This window comes from Ylistrum balloti, unplaced genomic scaffold, assembly GCF_031769215.1.
Source record: "Ylistrum balloti isolate Yb309-2 unplaced genomic scaffold, AGI_CSIRO_Ybal_v1 Utg369668, whole genome shotgun sequence".
NCBI lineage: Eukaryota > Metazoa > Mollusca > Bivalvia > Pectinida > Pectinidae > Ylistrum > Ylistrum balloti.
Genome location: NW_026781915.1, coordinates 643,425 through 659,350, shown reverse-complemented (window position 1 = coordinate 659,350; position 15,926 = coordinate 643,425). Strand labels below are relative to the sequence as shown.

Here is a 15,926-nt window from a genome sequence, read left to right as displayed (position 1 = left end):
TTTATAGGACGGCGAACAGATCGAAGGACAGGATTGTAGGTCGAGTAGGAATAAAGTACACAGAGGTTGCAGTTTATAAGCGTTTTCTTTTCTAAAGGTAAAATGAAACGATGTCGAGTTCTAATTATACAATTATTATTTTGATTATGTAAATATTGTTTATTTAGGTTCAGAACGTTAGTGTAACGTTTGCAGTGTCAAAGGCTAACCGCGGGCATAGTAACATTGCTAAGCAGTTGTCATAATGTACCTTTATCACCGATAGAGGAAACTCGTTTTGACATTATTGATATATCTAAACGTTGCATGACTGAACCATTTTTTTCAGTTTTATGGAAAATAAAATGAATGGAGTATCAACATCAATTAGAACCAGAAACTACTAATGGAGAAATAACAGCCGGATGTTGCTTCTTCCACAATTTATATCGGAACTTATTCGTGATGATTACACGTGTCGTTATCTTTTATCTTTCCTAGACTATGGGAACACCAGCTTTCAGTCATTTATTCTTAACTTTGTTACTGTCACATTACAGACTGGAAATTGCCTATGTAGAACAGCACATTCATAGCTGATCAAGATTATGAGAGCTTTTCATGAAGGAAATTACAAGCAAACAGAGAAGGGAGGACATAAGAATTTGTTTTGATAAAGCTGTATGGCATTTGAATTATCCTGAGAAGTGAACATTTACAATGTATGTAGTTTCAGTTTCATTAGGATTTTTTCTGTTTATAATTTTTTTTTTATTCATTTATTTATTTTTGTAGAATACTTTACAAAATGGGGTCTACTATTGGGAAAGCCATGGATGAGAACATGAAAAAGCAGCAAGAATTCATGCTGAAGACGCAACGAATTCAGGTAAATGTAAATCTTACAGAAAGTCAACTGAAGATGACCCTCTTTCTTGACTTGTGTTACATACCCACATTCCAAATATCACTGCAATATTTAGTACATGCATCACAATTGTCATATTTTCCAACGAAATATCTTTCTCTGCACTTGTAGTAAATGCATCACAATTGTCATATTTTCCAACGAAATATCTTTCTCTGCACTTGTAGTAAATGCATCACAATTGTCATATTTTCCAACTAAATATCGTTCTCTGCACTTGTAGTAAATGCATCACAATTGTCATATTTTCCAAATAAATATCTTTCTCTGCACTTGTAGTAAATGCATCACAATTGTCATATTTTCCAACTAAATATCTTTCTCTGCACTTGTAGTAAATGCATCACAACCTGTACAACAAGAAAAAATTATTGATATATAATAACCTAAATGTATCTTTAGCTGTAAGTTTATGAAAAAAAATCAATAAAATAAATGACATACTTTGATCAGATCTATTTCTTATGTGGAAGCTTCAGCTCAAAACACTTATCAATTAAAGGCTACAGAAAAAAGTCAAGCGCTGAAGTCTGTCAACATACCTTATATTCTTGTAATGTAGATAGACAAAAGGACATAGATCCCAACCTTAAAAGCACAAGATGTGTGTTATGTTACTAGTTCTGTACCTTGTATCTCTACTCTTACAAGGGAAATGTACCTGTGACTTTATTACATTTGTAGCAAGAGCGTATGCTACAGATGAATAACCTGATGAGGGAGAGAATGATGGCTGCACAGGTTGCTAGAGCCCGGGACATGTTTCATTTCTTTGCTGTTTTCTATGGCTTTGCTTGTGTTGGTGGCATAGCTGGGTAAGGCTGATCTTATTTAGACCTGGTAATTATCTGTACAAATCCTTTTGTCAGGCTCTTAGAAACTGGCACAATGTATATGGAAATATTGAATGTTTGTGTATAACGCATGGCCAAAAAGTGCAAGGTGGTGGAAAAATTGTGAAAAATTTTCCTGGTTTAAGAAATAGACTGCTGAATGTGATAAAACAAAATGAAATATACAAAAAAAAATAGCAATGCCTGAAGCCTGTTTTTCCAAAAAGTATACATGTATTTATTAGCTCATTTGCCATGGTGTGGTGTATCCTTTAGTTTGTTGTCAACTTTTCCCTGTAGACAACTTCTTAAATAACCAAAAGGCTCAGGGTGCTGTTGTTGAGCCTGTGATATGCTGGTTTGAACGTCAATTAAGTTGTTTACAAAATTGACCTTAACCTACATTCGAGGTTACAGGGAACAAATGTGTAAAAAATGTTTAAAATATTGAGAATGGGAAGTGAGTTTTTAGTTGACTACTACAATGTACATTGGCATTACATAGTGAGAATTGGAAATATCATCTTTAATACTCTAGGAGGTAAACTCACTATCGCTCTCTACACCCTGTACATCAAACAGATCTTGAGGTCATGTGACAGTTGTGTTGTAGGGTTTAGAAGTTGGATATTGCTTCTTTGTAGTCTTCAAAGGAGCTAAACCTGTTCTACACAAATCAGAATACTTTGGCTTGCTTGTGCTTTCGATTTTGCCATGAAATGTTCCAGGGGTGCAGAGCAGAAAGTGATGATAACCCCTGGAGTATTGGGGAGGGTATTTCTAATTAGCTACTTCCATGTGCGTGGACATCTCATAGTGAGATCAGGAAGCGTTTTTCTAAATATAACCATTTGTAATATACATGATATGGGTATCAATATCGAGAAGTTTTTAACTATTTCATGAAGGATGATGAAAAAGAGACAGTACTTGCATCAGAAAAGTTCTGTATGATATACTAGCTGCTGTTTCAGGACTGCTGAGGTTCAGGTGAAGAATTAGGACTTAGTAGACACATACAAGATGATGTTTCCAGTAAACTGTTTCAACTTTTTCAATGAATATCTATGAACGATAATTCTTCTTATTATTTTGCCAACCCTGTATATCAATACACTGTATGTTACTATTCACTATGTGATCATTCTAAGCCCTCATTGGCCATCAGGTTTTTCAGTTTTACCATTGACAGAATGAAACAAATGGAAGTAACTCTGTGGGATCACAATGTATATGATGCAATATGTAGGTATATACTAGTAGGAGAAGGTATTTTTGGGTGTCCCTGTCCTCAGGTATATATATAATGGTGCTTGTTGGTCTGTGTGTAATTTGAGTGACAGCGAGATATCTGCACTCCCTTGCCTTAATCATGTGAACTTCAAAATCCTGACTGTGAAAATTCTGTATTTGGTTTGTTTGGATTTAAATACATGTTATTTGTTCAACATAAGAAAAAGGATTAGGCACAAATTATTGCATTTTATAGCTGCATGTTTCAGGGCTCAGTAGATAATTTTATATGGAAACCATGTTTATTTCTGCTCTTTCTTCCGTGCTGTGACATCATGTGAATACGCAAAGGGTTTGGTCAAAATATTGTTCACATCTATATGTAATAACAAAAAATTATATTTCACTGTCTGGATATTCAAGACTGATGTATACAATAATGGGAAATTAATGTTATTTTTAAAAAATAGTTATTTCAAACAATCTTATCAAAGCATGATTCAGTATTTTGATAAGTCAGGTAATTTAGCATACCGTATCTTATCTTTATTCTGCAGTGAGAAAAGTTGTTTGTAATAAGCTCACTTGATGTAAGTCTTTTGAATTTTAAGATGAAAGTGAGAAGAGAAAAAAAAATGAAAATCCTTGGTTTTATCCCAGTCACAACTGGTGATACAGCAATTCATGTATATGTTACATGATACATGTGGCATAACTCAAGAAAATATATGTTATGTTTCATACTGACAGATTCATGAAAAAGAGGAACCCAGGAGTAATTGCACCACTACTGCCTTTGACTTTCGTCTTCATGTACCAGGGAGATATGGCCTATGGTGACAAGTTAGTCAGAATTAGAGGTAAGTGACTTGTACCAGGGGGTTATGGTGACAGGTTAGTCAGAATTAGAGGTAAGTGACTTGTACCAGGGGGAATGTGATGACTTTTTTGTCAGAATAAGAGGTAAATGACATGTACCAGAGGGAATTTGGTGACAGGTTAGCCAGAATTAGAGGTAAGTGACTTGTACCAGGGGGTTATGGTGACAAGTTAGTCAGAATTAGAGGTAAGTGACTTGTACCAGGGGGTTATGGTGACAAGTTAGTCAGAATTGGAGTAAGTGACAAGTATCATGGGGATATGATGACTTGTTAATCAGAGTAGGAGGTAAGTGACATGTTCAAGGGTATATAGTTACAAGTTAGTCAGAATTAGAGGTAAGTGACAAGTATCATGGGGATATGATGACTTGTTAATCAGAATAGGAGGTAAGTGACATGTAACAGGTGATATGGTTACAAGTTAGTCAGAATTAGAGAGTGACATCTGACAAGTTAGTAATGTAAGTGGAAACAACATTGCAGCTTGAGCCAAATCTATGCCAGTGATATGAACTGAAAGTAGCTGCATTTTTAAGACATTGAATTTTCTAGTGCCAGACTTTCTAAATGTAATATCACACAACAGGACAGTTAAGGCTTGTTTGCATTGATCCTGAGGTTAGATGATAAAGGAGCTGGATATATCCTTATTTAGCCTTGTAAACTGCTAGTGATGGTACAATTACTGACAAGTTTAAACATTTCCCATACCTATATGGTTCTGTGGTTATTGTTTAATGTCAGGACAATATGTGATTTAGCCTTAACTGAATGTTGATGCATTTCAGAGGAAGCTGACAGAATTATGGATAAAGAACCACACCTGTTGGAACTTCCACATGGCTTGCCAACTTTCAGCAGCATTGAAGCTGCCCGACTCAAACAGATTGATGAGAACAGAGTCAACCAAGGACATGACATATTTCTGTAATGTTCAATTACATTAGTAAATGGATGAAAGAGTGTACATGTGCCATTTAATATTTTATTATGAGAAATGGTAGTTAACTGGTTAATCCGTCTCAGGGTCAGCGAAAATTAGTATTTTTTTTTAACTAGAGATGAAAATTTAGATTTTATATTACAAATTTCATGAAGAAATCAATATACGTGTTGTGAAAAAATAGTTTTGTGTACATCCCATACATAGTGAAAAATAGAGAAAGATGTTTACGGTATATGGATCATGACAGAGCTGTGATGAATATAATCTCAAATGTATTGAAGCTGATTGATTTCCTGCAAAATTACTTTTCTGTTTAAAAGTTAACTTAATATACTATCACAATGTACATTTTGTTAGAACTTAAACATTTTATGAATTGATAAGTCAGGAAACCTATTGTTAGAGAGTTAGTGTATGATATGCACAATGAAATCTTCATTTTACATAATTCATTTCCAAATAAATGCATGAAAAAAAAATTGTAACTCTGAACACAACTATGGTTTCCTGAATGTCAAGTGTCCAGAATATAAGTATTGTGATTTAGTAGGTTTCATCATGTAAATAAATGTATTCTATAAATTTCTTATTGTCTAAGGCATGTAGTCATTATCAGATGTGTACCATACTTACAAACCCTCCAAGTCTAAAATTTGGCAACATTTTACATTATTTATAAAGCACTTCCAATAATCTCGTTTGACAAATCTTAGAAGTATAATATCATAAAACAATGTATTTTAGAAATTCAGCTTTAGAAAAATTATGAAACATTTACTAAATTGTTCAATTCATACCTTGTAAAAACTGAAGACTTTCACACCTAACCTAAAAATCAAAAGATTCGACCAGTATACATACAAGAAATACATGGTTCACAAAATGTAATGACGCAAAATGTGATTTTATTATAAAGCTGAAATTGAAATTTTGTGTTTTAGTTATTTCTTTCTGTATATACTTTGTTAACCTGTATTGGGGTAGATTTTGAACCAAACTGTCACAATTACCATTGAGTCATCAAGGGGATGACAAGTATAACCCCAACTATGCCAAGATTGTTTTTCACACCACATATTGCGGGTAATCAAAGTTTTGTTAAATCATTAATGTACAGCAGCATAGTTCTGTAAGTAGGTACCATATACAACTGCACAGGACAAATACGCAAGGCAAGAAAATTGCATATAATATAAACATTGAAAAGATATCCATTTAAAAGAAGAGGCCCATAGGCCTTAAAGGTTCACTGTCATTAACTTTTTACATAGTATACATAGTAAATATATATTATATTAAAAAAATACATAGTAAAGCACATTTTAAATAGATTAATTTTTTTTAATGTGTATAAGTTAGCAGGAAACAGTTAATTTGCATTTTTCCTGAAATTATGTTTGAGATATACAGGTATAGCAGATTGGTTATGAAAAATACATAATTACATGTATATATATATATCTATAAACTACATAACAATTACTTTAACAGTAGAGAGATGAAATTTGTGTAAAAAAAAAAAATTCCTCTGATTTCTGATATTTGATTATCATGGTTACCTACTGAAAAAATGCTAAAAATGCAAAAATACTGCTAATTCTAACCTAACACTACAACTTTCTAAATTCTAAACACCTATCTTACAATCAACAACACTGTCATGGTAACAAAGTACTTACATTTCAGCAAATTCCAACTCGGAAATTCTTCATAACATGACCACATGTAAACACTATGAAAATTTCACTTCCTGTAAAGACACCGATTGCAGACTGCCCAAATAGTAATCATTAGATATTCTTAAATGTCATGTGTATGACATCACAAACACCTACCGTATGGTACCAATAAACGCCCCGGGGGCGTGAAATTTTTCAGACGGGGCGATTAATAGAACACAAAATTTCATAATTTGTTGGTCGTGACATGCCATGGCTGCCACTTAAAAACATTGTTTAACAAACAAACAAATTACTCAGCTAAGAATGCATTTGAAAATTGCAGTAATTCCAACATCGTTGTAGCTTTAAACATTGTCAATTGCATTCTGATAACCTGAATTCTTGTATGAAATGACATGATGTCAATCGTGTCAGCTTCAGTCAAAAACGTACAATGTTCATCATCACTTGTAGGACTAGTTTGCATAACAAAATAAAAAAACAGCGGTATATAAGCCAGTCTGTTTCTTATTAAATCCCACATACCTGATAGCAATGTCTGGGACAAAACGAAATTACAACACTGCTTTCAAGCTTAAAGTAATCGTCTTCACAAAGGAGAAGGGTAAACATGCAACCGCGAAAGTGTTTCGTGTTGACAGAAAACAAGTGCAGGACTGGTGTCAAAACAAAGAAAAATTTTAAAATCTTTCTAAAACATCTAAACGCTGTAAAGGAGGTGGGAGGCATGTCAGATATGAAGATATTGACAAAAATCTGATGAGATGGCTACAGGACAGACGGGAGGCCGGAATACGAGTGACTGGGAAAGCATTGCGGTTTGAGGCCCTGCGTATGCATAAGGCAAATGGTAGTCAATCCTTCAAAGCCTCATATGGATGGTTTTCTAAATTCAAAAAGAGACATATCATTTCGTTCAGGCGATCTACGCATGTGGCACAACATGAAGTTTCATTAATAGATGATCGTGTTGACAGTTTTTTTAATTTCGTTTTAAGAATGCGTCGGCTACGAGAATACCCCGATAGCCATATCGCTAATATGGATGAAACCCCGGTGTGGTTTGACATGTGTAGGGAATTTGTCAAGGATATAAAGGGCAGTGAGAGGATGGTAACGACATGACACAACATCTTCCTTTCAGTGATAACCTTTTATTTTCTTTTTTGTCTTTAAAGAGTTCCACAAAGGGAAGTTACAGAGTATACATCATTTGTGAATTATCTCCCTTCCACCAACTGTGGATGGTTTACGCTTCATCCATGTAACAATGTGTATACACACAACATCCCCCCTCCAAAACAAAATTGTGGATATTTTACAAAAATTGGGAACCAATTACAAAATTGTGGATGTTTTACAAAAATTGGGAACCAATTTTGTTTTGGAGGGGGGGGGGGGGGGGGGATGTTGTGTGTATACACATTGTTCTTATATGATTTTTGGTAGTTCTTTGTGGATGTTTTACAAAAATTGGGAACCAAAGAACTACCAAAAATCGTATAAGAAAAATTTAAATACACATTAAACAATTTGGTAATTAATTCGAAAAAATAATTCTATGAAAAACAAGTCATATCTTTGTTAATTAATTCGGGTCAGGATTTGTAAAATATAGGCCATATTAGATACACACATGTACACATACACACAACATCCCCCCCTCCCCCCTCCAAAACAAAATTGTGAATGTTTTACAAAAATTGGGAACCAATTACAAAATTGTGGATGTTTTACAAAAATTGGGAACCAATTTTGTTTTGGAGGGGGGGGGGATGTTGTGTGTATACACATTGTTCTTATATGATTTTTGGTAGTTCTTTGTGGATGTTTTACAAAAATTGGGAACCAAAGAACTACCAAAAATCATATAAGAAAAATTTAAATACACATTAAACAATTTGGAAATTAATTCGAAAAAATAATTCTATGAAAAACAAGTCATATCTTTTGTTAATTAATTCGGGTCAGGATTTGTAAAATATAGGCCATATTAGATACACACATGTACAAATTGAGCTCCTTACTTCAACGACATCCGATTTACATTGTACCATGAAATATTATGTAATGTATAGGAATATATGGAATATGGACCACACACGATCATTCCATTACCAGCGAGATGTGGAAACTCTTCACACATACTAAGATAATTAGATAAGATATATGGCATACCAATTATTATGAACCAGAAACACACTGACATACATACTTGTACAATCTGGTACCTAGAATCTACAGACTCGCACACACCTCACAAAAATGTTCCATACTTTCCAAAACCATATTTTTCTGGATATAAAATTCCAACATAATAAAGTACGAAGAGATGTCAATCTAAGAAGTTATAATAAAGGTGCAGATATTTGATATTGCATGTAAAATTCCATGTAAAATGAAAACTTTGATGTCAAGCCAAATATGAGTTTTATAGAAATACAATGAAAGGGAAAAACAATTAATATTCCATTACTATTGAGCAGCAAACTCTTAATTATTAGTAGACTAGTAGGCTATCTGCCATGGGAAAATAAGGATTTCTTTTTACTAGCGTACATAGAATTACATAACCAATCAATCACCAAAACATTCAATTGAAACAATGTAATCTAATCAAGGAAAAAAAAAGAATCTAATTAATGTAGATGACAATCTATGGTTCATACATCAATCAGATCAGTCAATATTATCAGTATCATTACACTGAACTATAACAATTTGCAAGTGGATTAAACGCAAATGTAATTGAATAACTCTAAGTCAATGGATACTTGCATAATGTTTTGAAAGTAACAAGTTTGCATATATCATTTCAAAGTTAATGAGTATTTGTATCATAATTCCCTTAGAAGTACATATGAATTGTATCTATACAAAGGGTGGAGGTTTCACTTGTATAGCCTTGAGGGCTTTTTGGTTTAGAGATGACGGTCCAACCCAAATGGCGTTTTGAGCTGGTTCTCCACACAATTGTACGAAGTACTTAGTACCACCATCTTCATGCTATTGAGCAAGAACACGTTTGATTTTGTGGTACCCATCACTATCAGAGGAGAGCGAAAAACAAGTATCCTCTAAAGGAGTCACATGGTCACTATCGCGAAAACGTATAGGTTTTTGACGAACACAAGTAGGGCGTACCTTTGGTGGTGGATCTTGTTCTACAGAATCACTAGCAGAGAGGTTTGGGATGGCATCCTCAGATGAGTGCTGATCCAACGACAGGTCAGAAGAGGTAGATGTGAATAAATCGTTAGTGACATTTGTAGTTTGCACACTAGCATCCCCTGTTGCTACCGACCGAGTTGAGGTAGTCACTGTGAAGAATGAATCTGGGGTGGGCTCACGAACATAAGCGACTTTTAACCGATCCACATGAATAGGTGTAGGTAAAGTTTGTTTTGTAACTGGATCCCGCAAAATCACTAAGTGGGGTGAGTAAATGGTCTGAACAACATATGGCCCAGCATACTGACACTGAAGTTTCTGTCCAACACTGGATGGGGGTTTATGGAGAAATACATAATCATGTTCTGAGAGCACCAGAGGTTTTGTTTTAGCATTGGCTCTTTCCAACATGCCAGCTTGAGCGCGAAGAACATTAGATTTCATTTCGTCTCGAATGAGCTTTAGTTGTTGTTCTTTTGATTTCATGAAGGCACGCATGGTTGATGGTAATGTTTGAAAACCCGGTGGGGGAATATTGGAAGCAAGTGGATATTTGGGTCGTTGTCCGAACAACACTTCAAAGGCAGAATATCCTGTTGAACTGTTCACAGACATATTCATTGCAAAAGTCAATGACGTCAAGACATCCTCCCAATTTGTACGACCCAAGTTCATATATGGGGTAAGCTTTGTAGCAAGGGTTGCATGGGATCGCTCACAAGCACCTAGACAGTGGTGCACAAAGCTAGGCGTGAACTCCTGCTTTATATCCAGTAAACGACAAAGTTCTCTGGTGACTGCTCCTGTAAATTCTGTACCGTGGTAAGAGATTAAAGTATCGCAACACCAAATGTCGTAAAAAGCGAGAACAATGCGGATGCCACAGTGAGAGAGTCATCGCTTGCCATCGGTACTGTATAGATGAAATGGCTAAACATGTCAACTGCTGTTAGAACGCACGCTTTGCCTGATGGAGTAAGAGGGAGGGGTCCAAAACTATCCACCTGCCATACCTGGAATGGCTTACGAGGTGTAGGGTAGGCAACAATACCATTCTTAGTGTGAGTTTGAGTATGCTTCCTTTTTTGGCATGTCACACAAGAGCGGGTGTAGTCAGAGACAATACTGGTCATTTTTGGAAAAAAGTTCTTTTCCTTAATTTTATCCAAGGTGTCGCTGATGCCACCGTGACCTCCCATAACGCTGTCATGGTAAAGGGATAAGACAGTAGTTTGTGATTCTGGTAAAGTACCTTCTTGTAGGTAGCCATATATATTGTGGTAATCAGGGTCAGTCCGCTGTAGATAACCCATTTCCAGATTTGTCTTCCCAAGCACGTTAAATGATGGCTGAGAATTCACGGTCTCATACAAGGAATCACCAGTAGTGTCCGTGTTGGTCATATCTCTAGGCGGATCAGATTCTGAATATCCCGTTACCAAGTCATGCATAGAGGTATCTCTGTCCAATGAATGATTAGGTACACTTGGATCAAAGTCTACAATTGAACTGTTTATATCAGTTGACTGAACATTTGTGACATTAGGTGAACTGTCTATATCAGTAGAATAAAGGTATTTCTCACAAGGTAAGCTGTCTATATCAGTTGACTGAAGTACAGCTTCACTACTTTCATTGTCCTTATCGGTAGATACAATATAAGGATGACGATAATGCTCGTCAGTACAGGTTACCACAGTATCTGTCTCGTACATTTTCCTGTCTCTATCAGTACTACACATTTCATCATTTTTCACATGACCGCTGTCACTTTCAGGAAGACAACCATTTCCCGCGACTTTGTCAACAACAGTAACAGGAAGTAAAGTCTCCGCAGACACAGTTGAATTGTCTACTTTTAAATTGTTCTGCATTCGTGGAAGAGCAGTTGAATTCCGTTTGAAACGTGCACGCTTTTGTCGTTTCCTGCGTGTAGCTTCAGCTAAATCCTCCTCGCTATCCGCATCATAGTCATAGAGGGGATCAGGTACAATGTTGGGCAATGTTGACATAGCAATGTTGTTGACTTCCAGAGGACGAGCCTGGAAAAAGTTACCAAGAGTTTGACCCTCGGGTAGAGTAACAGCAGGAATTTCCTCTGCTACCGAAGGAAAATAGGGGTCAGAGTCATTGGGACTCGAATCCAGAACCGGAAGTTTGTTGTTAGGGTGGCACCGAGAAAGGGCATCCGGTACAGCCATTTGAGTGGCAGGTTTATATCTGATTTCCACGTCGTACTGTTGAAGGATGGCCAACCATCTGTTGTAAATAGCACCTTTTAGTCGGTTCTGAAAGAGTGGGCGCAGCGCCTGGTGGTCGCATTCGACAATAACATGCATCCCTCTGACATAAGATGAACAATCGGTGACTGTGGTAACCACTCCGAAAAGTTCAAGTTTCGTAGGCCCATATGATTGCTGCAATTTATTGAGTCCTTTAGAGCCAAAACGAATGATGTGTGACGTTCCGTCCTCATAAACCTGGTACAACATGTAACCTATACCTTTGACTGAAGTGTCTACAGCAATATGAAATACCAAGTCGTAGCGCGGAAATGCTAGTGCTTTAGACGACACCAAAGCCTGTTTCAGGGCATCAAACGCAGTAGTATGGGTATCAGTCCACAAAAACTTTGTACCTTTCTTTAAGAGCAGATGTAATGGAGATGAAATAGCACTGTAGGGATAAATTTCCTAAACCAGTTCGACTCTGTCAGCTGGTGGGCAGATACCGTGCTGAGAAATCCCGTGACCCAAAAATATACATTTATCCACAGCAAACTGACACTTTTTGGGTCCTAGCTTTAAGCCTGCTTGTCGAAATCTATTCAATACATTGTTAATATCTGTAACATGTTGTTCAAATGAAGCTGAAGTAATGAGTACATCAAGATAACATAAAAAATACATAATACAGACTTAACTGTAAGACCCTGCAATACATTGTCCATTAACATTTGAAAACTATTTGGTGCTGTTTTCAACCCCATAGGTAATCTCAAAAATTTATAGGTACCAAGGGGCGATAACTCCCTGTTGTAATTACTCATCTAATTGTGTTCTGAGAATCTCCTTCTTATCAGGAGGCAAACGATATGGGGATTGATGCTTGCTCACAAAACCAGGTACAAGGTGGATTTCATGTTTAACAAGTTTACTATATTCCAAATTTGGATTTGTATCAGTAACAAAAACATCTTTGTTATATATACATTTGTAAATGTCCTTCACCTGGGTTTCTGATAAAGCATCACCCAAAGCAAATTGTGAACAAAATTTCTCAAAATCTGAACCGGTATTTACATTTGAACCACAACCACCCTCAGTACAGTACTTTGATTTGCTTGTATATCTACATTGTTACAAGATTCTGTTCCAACACTTTTCATTGGTAAAATACAGTAATCGTCATCCAACATCACAAAATCAACAATCACCATGCCTTTAGTTATAGAAATAGGGGCAATAGTAGGATTTACTAACCAGACAGGAATAATGCGATGACAAGGAATGGTAGTGACTGATGTTGCGAGTAGGAGACCAGACTCCAACAAACATTTAGTTGCATGAGAAACACCTTGCAAACCCATTAACATTTTTTGGGTATTTTGCCCTGAATGACCATTTCTGCATTGGGTGGTACTTCAATAGACTGGACACTTTTGACTTTGACCATTTTCTTGGCTGTAACTAAAGCAGAATATGTGCCCTTACAAAAATCAATCACAATACCTTTACTCTTCATATAACCAGTACCAATGAGAAAAGGGTGAGAAGTATTTGTGAGCAAATGAACATGAAAAGTATGTTTTCCATAAGGTGTGCTACCCTTGACTTTGGCTGTACCATATACATGAGCCACATTTTTATTGGCAACATATATAGATTTGTCTGAAACAGTAACAGAATTTTTACAAGCTTGAGGTAAATCATCAAAAAAAGACTTTGACGTAACATTTATACTGGAGCCAGAATCTAAAAGGGCAGCAACCTTTATGGAAGTGAAATTCACAGGGTAATACATAAACTTAGTTTGTTCTTCACAGCTAATGTCAGGTGATTCACTGTCACTTGATAAACTACTGGTATCTGTATCAGACATGTCACTATCAGTTAGTTTTTCATCAACCGTACATGTACTTGACCGGTCAAGATACATCTTTTCCCTCCAAGGCCTTGGGGAGGGCAGGGCTCACCCTGAACCAAAATCATCAGTAGCCAAAAAGATAGCCAAGTGTGATTTTTAGTAGCCAATTTTGTCAGAGAGTAGCCTTGGCATATTGGCACGTAACGTTTGATTGAAGCCCTTTTGAGAAATTGAATCAACTATATCTAATTAATCTTACATTATGGAAAAATTTTAATTTTAAACTTCTTTATTACAAAGCACCAATGAATAATACTTTACAATACATAACCAATATAAATAACAAAACAAGTTTACTTTAATTAATTACACTCTCATTAAATAAGTTACATTTTTCTGTATTGACACTTGTTTGAAATACACTAGCTGTCCTTGAATTTATTTCTGTATTTGCATTGTTCTTGTACAGAAATCACTAGAGTTACTGTTTAGTATTGTAAACAAATGTCACTGTAGTACACCTGTCAGGGTAAAAATGTAGCCCGTCATGTTTACATTGCGTACAGTCTGCTGGTAGTAGATAGGCCTACTCACTACGTAACGAAACAACATGCATGTTTTGGGATAATTAGTAAGGCTGTGATTTCTAACACCGTCATTACCTACACCTGTTTGAAATACACTAGCTGTCCTTGAATTTATTTCTGTATTTGCATTGTTCTTGTACAGAAATCACTAGAGTTACTGTTAAGTATTGTAAACGAATGTCACTGTAGTACACCTGTCAGGGTAAAAATGTAGCCCGTCATGTTTACATTGCGTACAGTCTGCTGGTAGTAGATAGGCCTACTCACTACGTAACGAAACAACACGCGTGCTTTGGGATAATTAGTAAGGCTGTGATTTCTAACACCGTCATTACCCACAAAAGACAAAAGCCGATCGTTTTTATCTGTTGTGATACCAGAAACAGTCATCCTATCGTAGACAGATCTAGATCTAGAGCAAGTGGTAGAAGAGAAGGACATAGGAGTAATCATAGATAATGAGCTGAGCTTTGATACCCATATTAGTGAAAAATGTAAAAAGGCAACATCGATATTTGCTATGCTCAGAAGAACTTTCCACTTTATGGATGCAGAAACATTCACTCCCCTATACAAATCGATGGTAAGAACCCACCTTGAATACGCTAGCTCTGTTTGGGCTCCATACAGAATGAAGCATATAGAGCAAATTGAGGCAGTTCAAAGAAGAGCAACAAGACAACTACCAGGAATGAAAGACTTGTCATACCCAGAAAGATTAAAAAAGCTGAAATTACCTACTTTGAGTTACAGAAGGAAAAGGGGAGACATGATTGAATTATACAAACTGACCAGTGGGAAATACAATATAGATCATACAAGTATGGTGAAGCTTTGGAAAAATACAACATCCAGAACTAGTGGGAGGGGAAACACACTGAAAATATTCCAGGAAAGGTCCAACAGTATCCTTCGGAGGAACTCCTTTGTACAGAGATCCATCCCCCTGTGGAACGACTTGCCAGAGTGTGTTGTGAGAGCGGAGTCGCTCAATACGTTTAAAAACAGACTAGAGAAGTTTTGGGAAAGCCAGAATATTTTATACGATGATTTTAAATCTACCATATCAACCTCCGGAAGTCATAAAAGAAGTGCTTTAGAAAGATACATTTCGGAATCCGGCAAAGAGGAGCTCGTTTAGAGACCTGTGCTGGAATATAACCATAAGTAACCATAACTAGGTAAGTAAGTAGACTTTTTCGCCATGCTTATGTCATTCTGAATCATTAAAGCGCTTCTTCAGGTTGGCTGAATACACATATTCAAGCGTTTAAGTGACATGTGAATGTGCGGAATCCCCACTCGGTTTGAACACGGACCGATGGCCATGGGTTATCCAATTATCTCAGCCATAACAAGTTTAACACCAATTATAATATGTATTGTCGTTTAAAACTTCCAATAATTAGTCTAACAGAGACATGATCGGGTGCGCTCAACTGTGACGGCACTGCCTCTGCCGCAGGATCCCCGGATTATGTAAGCGTGTCAGCTAGTAGGCCTACAATACACACGTGGACACGAAAGTACACCGACTTCACAGAGCACTTTTGTGGGCTTTATTATCGTATTGTGAGGGGTTAAAAAAAACACAATAGCC

At 36.3% G+C, this 15,926-nt stretch overlaps 1 protein-coding gene across 1 annotated transcript; it reads left to right on the top strand.

Annotated features, from left to right (window-relative positions):
• The first annotated feature begins 8 nt into the window (after positions 1-8).
• Positions 9-5,714, top strand: LOC132560367 (plasminogen receptor (KT)-like). The gene is made up of 5 exons (XM_060225041.1): positions 9-97; positions 775-868; positions 1,592-1,722; positions 3,724-3,833; positions 4,643-5,714. Exons 2-5 carry the CDS (start codon positions 788-790, stop codon positions 4,783-4,785), a joined length of 465 nt encoding a protein of 154 aa, XP_060081024.1. The 5' UTR covers positions 9-97; positions 775-787; the 3' UTR covers positions 4,786-5,714.
• Positions 5,715-15,926: the final 10,212 nt, after the last annotated feature.

Coding starts and splice junctions, on each gene's coding strand:
- LOC132560367 (XM_060225041.1), top strand. CDS start 788: ATGGGGTCTACTATTGGGAAAGCCATGGATGAGAACATGAAAAAGCAG. Junction 869..1,591: donor TGAAGACGCAACGAATTCAG/GTAAATGTAAAT, acceptor TTACATTTGTAG/CAAGAGCGTATGCTACAGAT. Junction 3,834..4,642: donor CAAGTTAGTCAGAATTAGAG/GTAAGTGACTTG, acceptor GATGCATTTCAG/AGGAAGCTGACAGAATTATG.